Below are 16,941 nucleotides of genomic sequence, written 5' to 3'. Positions count from 1 at the left end.
TTGTGCCACCAATTCTAGGGGGTGGGGATACCCACAATATGTGTTGCTTATTGGCTGAGATGAACCATCATATTCAGGTTTGTGTAAGAACTAAAAATAGTTCCTCTTGATAGCTTTAAATTCCCTATTTGAAATACCTTTAGTAAACCTCAGAGAAAAATGTTCAGTTGCCTTGGAAAAAGTAATATAAAATGTGTGATTATTCAAGTTGATGAGATTTCATTTTGTAAGTACAAAACTCATTCCTCCCGCACCTATGATAACTTCTTTCTGTCTTTCTTTTTTTTTTTTTTTTTCATTTTATTTTACCATTACTTTAAAGTGAAATGCCTTCTTAGACAGCTGCTTTGGAGACTGTAACCGTTCATGTTTCCAAGTTGTTACTGCAATCTTCCCTAATAACTTACTTGATTGTACTTGAATATTGAGAATATTGAAATACACAGGTTTATATTTATGCTCCAACTGGTGTGAAATCTAAAACAAACAATGAGAATAAAAGAAATAAAATCATATAATGTAAGCTTACAAGTCAAATGTTATATAAATTTATAAGGGATTGTGTAAAACAGATTCATTCTCTGTTATAGGAGAAGTGTAAATTATACAGAAATTTGGTCTTTCTAATCTGAATTCCAACACAGTTTCAGTGGCTTTTCTAGTCAGATGAGAAGGGAGTTGTTTGTAGATGCATCATCATTCCACAACCTCTCCTGTCCCCAGTATTTTGTTTGGTCTGTATGTTCTATTTGAAAGAGACCTTTTATTGTTTTTAGTATAGTAGCTATTGTATCTTACCTCAAAAAAAAAACCTTAAATCCCTTTTACTAAACTTGATCTTAATGTAAACAGAACTTAAAGTGTTAAAATATCTATGCAAAAATAAATACACTGTAGTAATGGAACAAAACAACAAAGAGGAAGGTATAAAAAAGGAAAAGAAGTTTGGAGAAAATGGTTTTCTAAGAGAGAACTGAAATGAATTTTACGGACACCTGAGGATCGATGACCCAATATGCAGTATCACTTTGTTAATCCAAAACCCGAATTATCATATCAATTTTGTTTGGCCCACTTTTTTCTCTTTCATCAATGAAGCATTTGTAAAGTGAAATCATTTATATCCTATGAGCACTGGTAAATTTTGGATTCTGTAACTGAATGGCTTTTCAGAAAATTTTATTCATTTACTTGCTAACCTCAGACAATGAATTTTCTTTATTTTCAACATTTTAATTGGAAAATATTTCTCAGCACATACTTCACTACTTCACTTCAATAGAGAATATTTTAAATAATTAAACCCTTATGTTTTGACTCAGAGTTTTATTATGGAAATCAATTATTGTATTGTGCTCACATAATAATGCTTGCAACATGGTAAGGTATACGAGGTGATTTCCTCCTTTACTAAAGAACACCAGACTAATTATTTCTTTTTTTAAAATATGTTATTTATTTATTTATTTATTTATTTATTTATTTATTTATTTTAGAGAGGGAAGGGAAGGAGAGAGAGAGAAACATCAATGTGTGGTTGCTGGGGGCCATGGCCTGCAACCCAGGCATGTGCCCTGACTGGGAATCGAACCTGCGATGCTTTGGTTCGAAGCCCGTGCTCAATCCACTGAGCTAGGCCAGCCAGGGCTTAGACTAATTATTTCTGACATCAGTTCTCTTGTGTTTTTTTTTTCCTTTTCTTCTCCTATTTAGTGAGCAATATATATTTAGTAAACATTCTTAGTTTGGTGCTAACAAGGTGCCTCCAAAAGCAATCTCAATCACCAAGACCCCTCATATTTGTTATTTCTAATTTGTTATAGATGAAGATACCAGGTTAGGTAAAATTATGTATAGAACAAAATAAAGTGGGTTGTAAGGTCAGGGGTTGTGCTTCTAATAAAACACATGAACCTTGTGACATCTATGTTGGCTGCCCTCTGTGGTTAGATGCTGTGTTTCCTATGCACGTGATATTGTACTAAATTTTACTTTGTGATGGGTACATAATATAAATACCTACTGAATTGTATAAATAAATATCTACATTATAGAAGTAAGCCATAAATTAGCAATGCACTAAGATTACTCTTAAACTTCCTGTATTAAGGTAGGTATGCTGGTATTCTGATGAGAACATGATACGCTGGGGTTTTTTTTGATTTGTTTGTTTGTTTGTTTGTTTGTTTAGCAATATTACAAAGCTGCCCCGAGATGCAGTAGCTCTTGAGTTCAAATTTTACAGTTCACTATGCTTTTCTGTTTAAAGTTTTTAAATATAATGCTTATATATTTCAATAAAAAATATGCATAATTCCTTTGTAATTATTCATATCTGAAAAGTGATATCAAAGTAACTTATTTGTAATATATGTAAACTTTACTTCTTTGAACCCCACATTGAAATTATATTTATCCAAAAACATTATTTTTAGTAATTTCTCTTGAGTATATACTTTACAACATTTTAGATTTTTCTCCTCTGCTTCTTTCTGTGACATTTTATTCATTTGTCCCTCTGCTTATAATTCTCACTTCTACTATTTAGTAAAACGAAATCAGAGTTAATTTAAAATTTCTGCCTCCACATGTGAAGCAAAATGGAGCCATCTCAGTTTCTGGAACATTTTCTTTATTAGAGAAATGTTAATTATAAAAGTATAAAATGGCCAACAGAGATGACCATTTCAGGAATTTCTCACCATAGTGGAAGGAGAATATGCTTTGAGATCAAGGAAAATTGAGTTTGAGTCCTTGTGGCAGGTATCCACATACCACTTAACATTTCTAAACCTCAGTTTCTTCACTTATTCAATTTGAAAAATGGCACCTAGCAAAGAAGCTAATATATATGTAAACATATAATGGATAATCAGCACATGATAGATTTTATTCATAGTATTACATCAACATTAATATTGTTTATAGTATAAATAAACATTGCAAATTGGATAACTTTTGTGGTCTTCAAAAAGATATTACATAAAAGTTAACCAAATACACCTTGCAGCATGTCTGTGCAAAGCTAGTTCACTTAATATTTTTACTTATTTATTTTTAAGAATTATTAATAGATTAACATGTTGATAGTTTATAATATGGTGTACATTTTGAAATAATTATAAAGTTTACTAATCATATTATGGAGTATAATATTTCTTATTGCACATTTTAAGAAGAATCATGGTACAACATAATAAGATTATTATAATACATTTTTTATATAAAAGTACATATTTTGTAATCAAATCCCAAATACTAACCACTGTTGTTATTTTTATTAATAATATATTTTCTGTTTATAAAAGCAATACATATTCATGGCATAAAATTTGGTAAAGAAAGAAAAGAAAAGTGTAAAGAGGAAAATAACTACCATAAATTAATGACACTGGGAAAAATATTTTCAACTTATGACAAAGTGTTGCTATCTCTAGTAGAAAATTGCTCTTATAAATCAATTTAAAAAACAAATACCCAATATAAAAATGAGTAAAGGAAATGGATAAGCAATTCTATCAAAGTAATATAGTAACCATAGAAATTCAAATCAAAACAGCAATGATATATCCTTTATTAACTCTTGGGCTACAAGACTACAAAAAGATAATGTGAAGTATTTGTAAGGGTATGGAGAAACCAAAACTCTTATACATACATTGCAGAGTACTTTGAAAATATAAAAAAATCACATCAATTTTTTTCTAGAATTACATTCTAACAGACCAGTAGCACAATAATACATGTACAATGATGTATATCACAGTATGTTTTATAATAGTGAATATTTCTAAAAATGATCTAAATATCTAGCAATATTAAATTAACCAAGTTATGAAATATTAATAGAACAAACATTGTTAAACCTGAAGATTTCAAATACATAAATATATTTATTTAACACTATTGTATTTTTCAATGTCGTTAACTACCTTTAGTATGCTTCCAATTTTTCACTATTAGATGGAAATATATGATGAACATTATTATTGCATATAAACTCTGTATATATCTATGATAATTTTTAGAATAAATTCACAGAAGAAGATTTACTAGATCAGAGGATAAAAACATTTTTAAGGTTCTTGCTACAGATTGGATGGGTTTTGAGGACAAGAGCAACAATACAATTCTTTTATGAAAGTTCCTAAATATTTATTAATTGCAAGTCTTTGATCATCTCTGATCTTGTACTTTAGTTGTTTTTAATTTTATTGTATCTTTTTTCCTTTAATTTATATATGCTTTGGTCCCCTGACAAATAATAATATAATTTATCACATAAAAATTGTTTTATCTGGTTTTGTGTTAAGAAATTTTCCATAATCATTTTTTTATTCTTCCAGACGTGGGTTGGCAATAAGAGAAGAAAAATGAGCAGTAAAAGTTCTGAATCAGGAGCAGCAACAACAGGAACTGTTTCCAGTACCCCATTGGCAGCTCCAGATATTACAGTAAGAAATGTGGTTAATATTGCTCGACCCTCAAGCCAACAGTCTTCTTGGTCATCTGCCAATAATGATGTCATTGTAACTGGAATATACAGTCCAGCCGGTTCGTTAAGTAAGCAAGGGACAACCAAACATACAAATACACAAATTACAGAAGCACAAAAAATCCCCATCCAGAAAACAGCCAGTAAAAATGATGCTGAGTTTCAGCTGCACATTCCTGTTCAAAGACAAGTAGCACACTGTAAAAATGCCTCTCTGCTCTTAGGTGAAAAAACAATTATTTTGTCAAGACAGACAAGTGTTCTAAATGCTGGAAATTCAGTATACACCAAGAAAAACTATGGAAGCTCTTCAGTGCAAGGCCCTGAGATTACGGTACCTCAAAAGCCATCTGTGTGCCACCGACCTTGCAAAATTGAACCAGCTGGAATTCAAAGGCCATATAAGCCTGAACACACAGGTCTAGCATCACATAATTTAAGCGGGCAAAAGCCACCTGTTAGAGATCCTTACTGTAGAACGCAAAACTTGGAAATCCGTGAAGTATTTTCTTTGGCAGTCAGTGATTACCCCCAGAGAATTCTGGGAGGAAATACCCCACAGAAGTCTGGTTCAGCAGAGGGAACTTGTTTTTCCATTGCAATGGAGACTGGAGATGCTGATGATGAGTATGCCAGAGAGGAAGAGTTGGCATTGATGGGAGCACAGGTACCAGGCTACTCAAGATTTTATGAAAGTTGCAGTTCCCTTCGAGGTGAGAACCAAAGTACAGCTTTGCCAGGACCAGGAAGAAACATGCCAAATTCACAAATGATGAATATTAGAGACTTCTCAGACAATGTACTGTATCAAAACAGAGACTACCATTTGATACCACGGACCTCATTACATACAGCATCTACTACGATTTACAGTAATACAAATCCATCACGGAGTAATTTTTCTTCACATTTTGCATCATCAAACCAATTGAGGTTATCACAAAACCAAAATAATTATCAGGTAATGTGTAAGTTTATTTTATAAAGTTTTTAAAATCATTGCTTGGTATAAAACATGGTGTTGGTATCCAGTTATACCTGGGACCTGGGTCACTTAACTCATATTTTGAAGTCATTTGAGATTTTTTTGCTCCAACATGGTGGCTTGGGGTCATTTCCTTGAAGAATCTTATGCTTTTTTTCGTTGCTTTTTAATAATGGCGAGTTTTTCTTTGTGGAATATAATCATTTTTTTTTATAACATGGCAGCTTTCTCATGATATTTAAAACAATTTTGATCAGGAAATAGTAGCCTTATGGGAAGCAAAACATTTGCTTATCACTAAAATATAACTAAATTGGCTAGGTTCATCCCCTTGAACATAGATTATTCTTGTAATGATTTTTACTTGCAGTGTGAAGAGATGTCACTAAATGAATGCTGTTTTCCCTGGGTACATTGCCAGGGAAGTCAATCATTTCTCTAGGTGATGATGGCTGAGAAGTCAGAGCCTACGGTAACTCAGCCAACTCCTTTTTCTAAAATGAAAAAGCTTACTATTAAAAAAAAGAGATGCTTTACTCAAACATTAAATAGAACTATTAATCAAATAGTCTTTTTAAAAATGTGTATAAGAGACATATTCAGAGTAAAAAATTAAAGCAATTTCAGATCTGTGCAAAAATGTGTCATTTCTTTCCTGTTTAACATATTCAATTATTTACCTATGCTTCAAATATTCTCCAGAGTGCAGTATAAGCCTACCTTAAGACATCTTTTAAGGTTATAGATCTTCCCTGAAAAATATGATTCAGAACATTTGAATAGCAGAGCATAGATATTAATCATTTTTTCTTGCTAGCCTCTTTAATTTGTTTAAACACAGTATTTAAGTTTTATCTGGATTTAAGATGCTTGCAGGCTATTCTCAATTAAAATAAGAAATAACCTTACCTTTACTCTCTCCATCTTATAACTCCTTACTTCAAAATGATAAGCAATAACAGATTATGGGAAGTAACCCTCTGGCACTTAGCCCTAACCAAAAAGGACTCCATCATAATTAGTATCATTTCTTATTGAGAGTCTAATGATTTTTATGTATTTGCTCTTTCCTAAAGCATGCTTAAATTAACATGGAATCATAGCATAAATATCCTCCCAACACCCCCTTTCATTCTCTAGTCTTTTGTACTTTTTATACCTTCAGTGTTGTTTTTAATAATAGTAATAACAATCACATTTAGCATTTGTTGAAGGTTTTACTCATATCAGGTACCACCAGTCACTTTCTATACTCGATCTCACTTAATCTCCATATGATCTAGACATATAGTGCATTTGATTTGTATTTCAATAACTTGTTCAGAAGGATCACATAGGCAGTATGTGGCAGAACCAAGATGCAACTCAGAAATATTGTTTTGGCTTTACCATACACCCTAACAATGTCAACTGTATCAAAGTATTTGGAGATCTGAGAGTGTAGCAATTAATTTTTAATTTTTCATAAGCTTATGGCTCCTCTAAGGGTAATTTAACCTAAAGTTATGCCTTTTTATAGTCCCTATATTTTCCTGACAGAACTTTTAAAGGGACTCAAGTTTTTTATATAAAAGAACTTTTTAAATGGAATAAAATTTAGTAAGGTTTTTTTGAATGGTAATCATTTTAAAGAAAGGAAGTTTGACATAACAATTTAGAGCATGGGTTTATTTAATCTAGACTCTGCCACTTTCTACTTATGTGATCTCGGGCAAGTGATGTAACCTCTCTGTGTGACAGTTTTCTCATTTGCATAATATAGTTAATGACACCTACTTTTCAGACATACTGTATGATGAAATGGCACAATCTGCGTGAGGTTCCTTGTATGTTCCCTGGTATATAAATTTTCTTGTACTTACAATCTCTTAGTTATAAAGTCAATAAAATTATGATAGTCTAGATCTTCTTTACATTCCATTTCAAGTAAAATATTGCAGAGCCTTCAATATCACAAGGTAGTTGAGGAAAAAATAGCTGTAGTGCTGGCTGAGAGAAGACTAGAGATCACCTATCAACTTCCTTTATATTATACCACACCTCCACTAACTTCACTTGAGACAATATGGTAGAGATTGTTTGTAGAGAACCCTTGAGGCATCATCTGCCCCTTCTTTCAGTTAATCTTTGAAGAAAGCAAGGCAGCCTGGGGAACTGTACTCCATGAGGATTAGCATCTTAGTCTATTTGGGTTGCTATAACACAAATACCGTAGACTGAGTAGCTTAAACAACAAACATTTATTTCTCACAGTTCTGGAGGCTGAGAAGTTCAAGATCAAGGTGCTGGCAGATTGTGTCTGGTGAGATTCTGCTTCCTAATGCATAGAAGGCCATCTTCTCACTGTGTTCTCATATGGCAGGAGTAAGGGGGCCTCTTTTTAGGAGTAAGGTCCTAAAAGTCCAACCTCCAAATACCATTACATTGGGGATTGGCTTTCAACATGTGAATATGACTGGGATACAAGCATTCAGTTTATGTTAGTTATCCTCCAAGATTTTAATGATGCTAATTACCAAGCTGTGTAACTGTAACATCAGAACTTAAAAATATGGAACTCATGGTCATCTTGGGAGTTTTCTAGCTCTGAAACTGTAAGCAAACAAGCAATCCTATTTAGTTTCTGACCCTGGAACTACGTAACAGAGATATCTGCCTCTTTCTGTTACACCTGGCATCTTCAAACTATTCCTGGGGGATAGTCTAGTTTCAAGCTATCTAAGTGAATGAGTCCAAATGGAGGGAATCCTAAGGGATGCTAAAAGGTTGAAATCAGCTCTGTTTTGCAGCCACTTGGGAATATAATATCATAATAAGGGTTATTATTACTGCCACAGTGAAACTGTCAGGAGGTGACTATACCAAAATACCATAGCCCAGTTCTATTTCAAAAACTCTCCAGGCTAACCTCACTCCTTTGAGGGCAAATTGCAACCATATTGGTCTCCAAAGTGCTGTTCCACTCTTCATAACATTGCTGTCAGTGCACTATCATAGTGCTTTGATGATTAAAGATAATAATTGGTAATCATCTATGTGAAGATATAGGAACATTTTAAAGATAAGTGCTACAAGATTTTTTGTTGCAGTTATTGTGTGGCTTAAAAATTAATTGCATTCCCATCTTTCATCAACTTCATTTAGGAGTTAATAAAAGTAGAGCACTTTGAGCTTCCTTTAAAAGATACTTTATAACTACAATGTAGGTATCTCTATTAGAGAAAGTGCTTTGGTAGTGCCTTCCAACTTACATCAGTATTTGTGGGCTTCAGTACATTTTTTAAATAAACATGAAAGTTTAAGATTTATAGAAACTTGAAACATCATGGCATTCTAAATTAATACAAATAATATTTTGACCTGAGGAAAGTGAGGGTTAGTAACATTCAATAACTCTCAGGCAAATATTCAACTTCAAAAAAGTAACAGTAATCACTGTTGAATGGCTTTAGTTAGTAGGGATATTTTTTACACAACTTTATTGAGATGTAATTCACATAGTATAGAATTCACATATTAGAAGTGTATAATTAGGTTTTTAAAATATATCCACAGAGTTGTTCAAACAGCACCCCAACCTAATTTTAGAACAATCATCTCAAAGATGAACTACATACCCATTAGCATACCAAAGCCCCCATCCCAGAACTAGACAACCACTAATATGTTTTCTATTTCTGTGGATGTACTTATTTTAGATATTATTATATATGGAATTGTATATATAAAATGTCATCTTTTGTAACTGGCTTATTTCAGTTAACATGTTTCCAAGATTTGTCCAGGATGTAGTAAATGTCAACATTTCATTTCATTGGTCTTTGATGTTATTTTTTATGTATATACTGTATTTTGTCATGTATAATGCACACTTGTTGCTCAAATTTTGGGGGGAAAATTAAGAATGCACGTTATATATGGGTAAAATTATTACATAGCATGGGTATAATAATCCTGGGTATAATGCACACAAAAACCATGGGTGTGCATCATATACAGCAAAACACAGTAGGTATTCATTAGTTGCTGGACATTTGAGTTGTTTCTACATTTGTCTATTGTGAATAATGCTGTGAACATTCATATACAAATTTCTGTAAGGGCATATGTCTTCAAATCTTTAGGGTATATGTCTAGGAATGGATTTCTAGTTTGTACTGTAAGTCCATGCTTAACATTTTGAGGAACTGCCAGAATTTTTCCTAAAGTGATTGTATCACTTTTCTCTCCCACCTCAATGTATAAGGGATCCAGTTTCTCCACATCCTTACCAACACTTGTTATGTCAGTCAATTCGATTATAGATTCTGTCATGGATGTGAAATATCTCATCCATGAGATATTTCAAGAGAAATATCTGAGGGTTTGATTTGCAATCCCCTGAGAGCTAACAGTGTTAACCCTTTTTTCATGTGCTTATTAGCCATGTAAATATCTTATTTGGAGAAGTGCTTATTCACATAATTTGTCCAGTTTTAAAATTAGTTGTTTTTTTCCTCTTTGAGTTTTAAGTGTTCAATTCTCTATACTAGTCCTCATTATAATACATATTTCCAAATATTGTCTCCCATTTCATATGCTGTCTTTTCACTTCCTTGAGGTTACTGCTTATACAAAAATATTTTTAATTTTGATGAAGTACAATTTACCTTTTTGTTCTATTGTCAGATGCCTCTGGTATTGTATCTATGACAAAGTTGTGAAGACAGACTTTCATGTCACCTAATAATTTTATACTCATATATCTTACATATAGGCTTTTCATCTGTTTTGAGATTTTTTTGATGTATGGTATGAGGTAGGCATTCACTTTGACTCTTTTGTACATGTATATTCAGTTGTCACAATATTTGATGAAATAGTATACATTCCTATTGAATGTTCTTTTGATCATATGTAACAGTTTATTTCTGGACTCTCAATTCTATTTGATATATATATGCCATTTACATATATTTATATATGTCTATTTTTATGCTAATACCACATTTCTTTGGTTACTATAACTTTGTTGTAAGTTTTGAAATTGAGAAGTGAGTCTTCCAGCTGAATTCCTTTTCAAATTCATTTTGTCTATTTTGGGTACCATGCATTTGCATATTAATTTTAGGATCACCTTATCAATTTCTACAAGAAACCACTAGGACTATTGGTAAAGGCCGTGTTCCATTATAGATCAATTTGTGAATATTAACATACTAATAATATTGTGTCTTCTGATCCATGTATGCTTTTCCATTTATTACATCTTCTTTAACTCTCTAATAATGTGTTTTAGTTTTCTGTAGGTAATTCTTACATTCATTTTTAAAAACTTATTCCAAAGTACATAACTATTTTGGATGCTATTTTAAATGAAATTTGTCTTAATTTAACTGTTGGATTGTTCATTGATTTTTGAATATCAAACTTGTATCCTCAAAACAAGTATATTACTTACAGTAGACAATAGTGGATTCCATATACAAGTATAGATAAGAAAACATTCAGTCACTCACAATTAAATATAATGTTACCTATTAGTTTTTGTATAAACTTTTTGTCAGGATGAGGAGGTTCTCTTTTATTCCTGGCTTGTTTAGTGATTTAATATTGAAAAGTTATTTATTTATTCATTTATTTTTTAAATATTTTATTTATTTTTTTAGAGAGGGAAGGGAGGGAGAAAGAGAGAGAGAGAGAGAAATATCAATGTGCGGTTGCTGGGGGTCATGGCCTGCAACCCAGGCATGTACCCCGACTGGGAATCGAATCTGCAACACTTTGGTTTGCAGCCTGCATTCAATCCACTGAGCTATGCCAGCCAGGGCTAAAAAGTTATTTATTTTTGTCAAATGCTATTTATGTATCTAATGAGAAATTCATGTGCATTTTATTCTATTAATATGAAGTATTATATATTTTTGTCTTTATTTTTCAGTAATCACTTTTATATATTTTCAACTTCATTAAGATATAACTGACGTACAGTACTGTATAACTTTAAGTTGTACAGCATAAATAATCTCAGTTACTTATATTGTAGAATCACCACAGTATGTTTAGTTAATATCTATCATCATATACACAAAACAAAAAGTAAAGGAAAACAGTGTTTTTCTCTTTGTGATGAAAACTTTTGGGGGCTACTTTCTTAATAACTTTGAAATATATCGTACAGCAGTGTTAACTATAGTTACCATATTGTACATTACATTCCTAGTACTTATTTATTTTATAATTGAAAGTTTGTACCTTTTGGACACTTTCATCCAATCCCCCTCAACCTCTGGTAACCACAAATCTGATCTCTTTTTAATGAGATTTTTTTTTTTACATTCTATGTATATGTGACTTCATACAGTATTTACCTTTCTCTGTACAATATGCTTTAATTAGCATAATGGCCCCATGACCCATCCATATTGTCACCTATGGCATGATTTCCTTGTTTTTTGCAGCTGAATATTTTTCCTAGCTATATACATATATGTAGTTTTTCCTATACATATATAATCATAGTAGCATTATTTACAATAGCCAATATATGGAATGGTCTGTATCCATTTAACTGTCAATTGACACAAGCTATTTCCATATATTGGCTATTGTAATTAATGCTGCAATGATCATGGGAGTGGAGACATGTCTTTTATAGAGTGCTTTCACTGATTTTGGACACATTTCTAGAAGTGGAATTGCTGGATCATGTGATGGTTCTATTTTTACTATTTTGAGAAACTGTTATCCATAGTGGCTGCACCAATTTACAATCCCTTCAGCAATGCACAAGGATTTTTTATCCACATTCTTGCCAGCATTTTTTATCTCTTTTTTTTTATGAGAGCTATCATAGCAGGCCTAAGGTGATATCACATGTGGTTTTGGCTTGCATTTTCCTTCTGATTAGTGATGTCCAGCACTTTTTCATGTACTTGTTAGCTATTCCTACATCTTCTTTGGTAAAATGTCTACTGAGTTTCTTTGCCCAATTATTAATTGATTTATTAGATATTGAGTTGAATGAGTCCTTTATATATTTTGGGTATTAATCCCTTATCAGATACATGACTTGCAAATCTTTTCTCATTCCTTAGATTGTCTTTACATTTTGTTGATTATTTCTTTTGCTGTGTAGAATTTTTTAGTTTGACATAGCCCCATTTGTTTGTTTGTTTATTTATTTATTTATTTATTTATTGCTTTGTTGCTTGTACTGTAGGTATCACATGCAAAAAAAAAAATCTTTGTTAAAACCCATGTCAAGGAGATTTTCCTTTCCTATGATTTCTTTAAGAAGTTTTATAGTTTTGGGTTTTATATATGCCTGTACTCTATTTTGAGTTAATTTTTGTGAACAGTGTAAATATTTATGATTGTTATATCTTCTTGGTAAATTGACCTCCTTATCACTACATAATGTTTTTTTCTTACTATTTTTAGGTTAAATAGATTTTAACCCAAAATCTACTTGTCTAATCTAAAATCTATCTGTCTAATGTAAGTATAGCTACTCCTGCTTTTTTGGTCACCATCAACAACAACAAAAAAAAGACTTTTACCTTATACCATATATAAAATTAGCCCAAATGGAACAAAAGCCTAAACATAAAGGTTAAAACTATAAAATTATTTTTAAAAGACAGAAAATAGCTTCATGAAATTGGATTTGGCAATGCTTTCTAAAATATGACACCAAAAACACAGCACAAAGGAAAAATACATAAAATACATCAAAATTAAAAACTTTTGTGCATTAAAAGATACTATCAATGGAATAAAAAGCAACCCATGGAAAGGCAGAAAAAATTTGTGTTATAAATTGTATATCTAATAAGGGGCTAATATACATTAAAATAATTACTGATAGTTAAGTACTTACTATTGCCATTATGTTGTTACTTTTTGTATGCCTTGTTTTTGTGCCTCATTTCCTCCATTAATACCTTCCTTTCTGTTTGATTTCTTTTAAATGCCTGCCTGTGTTTTGGTTAAACAAGGAGCTATGTGCAAAATAAAGACATGGAACCATAATTCATGTTAAGAGCACAGTCCAGCTCAGCAAGGATCATAGCTTGACAAGAGCAATAAATCTTTTGCTATTTAGGGAGCTGATCTCTGAATACACGTGTAATAAAACATTTCACTTCAGTCGTATACTTAGAACTTAAAGCTGTTGACGGTTTATTTTCTAAAGTTAGTAAATAATTTTTATATGTCTTCAAATGTCTGTCTTTTTTTACATGGGTAGAATTAAGGTAATGTTTCATGTTAGAAAATATAATTTCAGGAAATCTAGATTTGTAATTGTATACCTAGGGCTTTTGGGTCAGAATGTAATCGTTTCATATATTAGCTTAGATTATTTTACTTATGTGTTTCCATGTTTTTAACAGCTAGAAATTTTAGTATCAATATGGTGAAATCAGGTTTGTTATGTTGAGTACTTTTTATAATTTTCTTGAAATATCTTGGAATTCCAGTTTTTCTGATCTTAATCTCTTGTGGTTTGTAAAATTTTAATTACTAAAATCACTAGGAAAAACTCTCAATTAGCATTCTGTTATAAACTGCAAGAACTTTTAAGGCTAGTAAAATTTTCTAAACACTGGTTTCATATTACTTAACAGAAGAAAATGCATGTGCTTAAAAAATGTTAGACGCTTGGCCAAAAGTTGTGTTATTGAATTTTCAACTTGTAAGGCTTGTGTAACTTCTGAAAGCTTTTCCAGACTTGATAGAGAGAAGAGGGAGGGAATGTTTTTAAATAAGCCACTACATCTCTTCTGCTTTGCTCCTGAACACATTGTTTTCAACCTGAAGCAACTTACTCCCCTCCTGCTACTGCATACTCCATGTAATCATCTGTTGTGTATTTGCACTCTTGGTCTTTTGTTAAATTTCAGCAAGTGAAGCTGGTACATAATGAAGGCCCAAGTGAATTCAATCAATCAATCAGCCTATATTTATTGATTGTCTACCACATGCCTAGCAGTATCCTCTTTAGGCTATACCTCATAATTGAAAAACATCTAGGAAACACTGCGTACTAAAACAGAATGATTGATAGGTTTGAATGCTCAACTGATACCAAAACAGCTGATAGAAAACTAGAACACTGATTTAGAAATCTCTTACTGCTGAACTTTGCTGAAGGACATAGTTATTGTCAGACAGTTTCAGTTCATCAAATTTCATTTAATGACATGCTAATTAATAATATACTGTATTTTTCTGACTCACATAAAATATATTTCACATAGGAACTTTGCTAAATCCATAAACTGGTCTGAAAATTTTTAAATTGAATATCCAACGTATGTGTAGAATTGTCTTTATAACAGAAAGATTTTTAAAATCAAATAAATGCATTTTTGTGTATATTCCATGTGTCTATATAAAAGTAGTTATACTAATTGTTTTAAGCACAATAGTTTGCCATTAATAAGCTCACAGCCTAACAGAAATATTACAGCAGAATTATATCTAGGGTCTAAATTATATAAAATGAAATATAGTAAAAATTTCTTTAAAATTTCTTAAATCATCAAAGTGATGTGTATATAATATATAATTGATATTCTGACATATGGTATCAATTTTAAGTATAATTTATGCTTTCCCATGGAAAAGATAAGCATATGATAGTTGGATTCACAAACTTTAACTATCCATATGATGTACCTCTAGTTTACATGCAACTAATGTATCTGTTCTTAGTCAAGAGTAGCAGATCTTTAACATTAGTCACTTCCTGGTATTCATTTTTTCCTCACCTGAAGATATATTTATTGATTTTAGAGAAAGAAGAGGGGAGAGAGAGAGAGACAGAGAGACAAAGAAACATGGATGGATTGGTTGCTTCCCATACCTGTCCCTACTGGGGATCAAACCCACAAGTCAGACATGTGCCCTGACTGGAGATCAAACCCACAACCCTTTGGTGTACTGGACAATGCTCCAACCAACTGAGATACTTGGCCAGGACAGCAGTTTCTTGCATTTACATTCAAAGTTGTGATTCTCCACCTCTCCATTAGTTTGAGCCTGACAACCATTGGTAGAGCCACTCCAATAATCTCCACACTGTCTAGTTCTCTTCTATCTCATGCACAAGATTTTTCCTCAGAAATACTTGTGTCTTATATTTCTCTTCCCAATTCCTACTTCCCCTAATGTAGTTCCAAGTCTGGATTACCTACCTCTTGACAAAACTATTATTAAAATTTCTATACTTATTCAACTCACTATAAACCTTTAGTCAAATTAATCATACAAGTGGATAAAAATACATTTGTGACCACATGACCCATTTGCTTAAAAACCTATGACATCTCTCCATTTTGTACAGAATTGGATATAAATATACCTTGTCATTCATGACCTCCACAAAGTGACCCCAATTCTCTTTCTAGTTCTAGTCAAATTGACAATTCCCAATGATACCCTACCCATTTACTCCACTGTGCTCATGTCAGTCTTTTTCCCAAAATGCTCTTTTTTATTTCTGCCTATCAAAATTCTGCTCATCTTTTAAGGTTTGGCTGAGATATCAATCCTCAAATTTGATGTAATTTTGCCATATCTTGAACTCCTATAGCACTTCATTTATTGCACTGCCCTTATGACACTTATCATAGCTTTCTTCGTATTAAAGTCATTTATGTACCTGTCTTATCTGTCCCTCTCAGATCATAGTTCTTGCCCTCCAGGAAATTATGTTTTACCTATCTTTTTTATTTCCTGTAGGACCTAAAACAGTACCTCGTATAGAAGAGATGCCTGATAAATATTTGAACAGAATTCAAATAAGTTACCTTGGAAAGTTATCTATACTTATTTCAATAATGTTCAATTTGTCAGAAAGTTTTTGAAGTCCTTTATGATTGTTTCAAGGGCCTGTAGGATTCTTTTAAAAGCTTTCAGTGATGACAAATCTTTGCCATTTGAGGGTATATTTGATAAATGGGATTTATTCTTAGTCATACTTAGTGAATAATATGGATGTTCAATTTGGGCTCCTATATTTTCAGTTATTGTAAAAGTAATGTGAGATAATGAAACAGAATCTCTGGGTGAGTCATGAACTGACAACTCCAAAAGAAAAGTTCCCAAAATGCTTTCAACAATGGTAATATCAGTGTAATGACTTTACAACTTTCTAAGTTTTCTACTTGGAAACGTGCGGTACTCACTTGGATGTGTAAATTCTAATATATTTGTTGAATCAGTCTTGGCTCCTTGTAGATTAATTTTTCACTTTTCCAAACCAGAGTGTTGAAAAATGTGCTTGGAATTTAAATATCCTTTAAACAAGAAGTATATTACCTTGCTCATTTGAAATACTACATTCCATAGTTTCTGGTGGGGAAGACACTTTGTCATCATTATTGCACCAAAAATTTTTTCCAAATTGGAGGGAAATATATTTATAAAGTACTAGGATTCAACAAAGCTTACAATGCCTGGCTATTCTGAGTTT

At 32.0% G+C, this 16,941-nt stretch overlaps 1 protein-coding gene across 2 annotated transcripts in view; it reads left to right on the top strand.

The window, feature by feature from the left end:
* HDX (highly divergent homeobox) overlaps positions 1-16,941 on the top strand; it is a 119,609-nt gene that overhangs the window by 20,929 nt on the left and 81,739 nt on the right. For both annotated transcript variants that reach the window (XM_036016491.1, XM_028522727.2), the window contains exon 3: positions 4,347-5,456. In XM_036016491.1, the coding sequence (XP_035872384.1) occupies positions 4,347-5,456 (1,110 nt within the window). The remainder of the gene's footprint in view (positions 1-4,346; positions 5,457-16,941) is intronic.

The sequence above is a fragment of the Phyllostomus discolor genome, chromosome X (genome assembly GCF_004126475.2).
Source record: "Phyllostomus discolor isolate MPI-MPIP mPhyDis1 chromosome X, mPhyDis1.pri.v3, whole genome shotgun sequence".
Taxonomy (NCBI): domain Eukaryota; kingdom Metazoa; phylum Chordata; class Mammalia; order Chiroptera; family Phyllostomidae; genus Phyllostomus; species Phyllostomus discolor.
The sequence above is the reverse complement of the archived record's forward strand: the minus strand, read 5'-3'. Positions and strand labels throughout refer to the sequence as shown.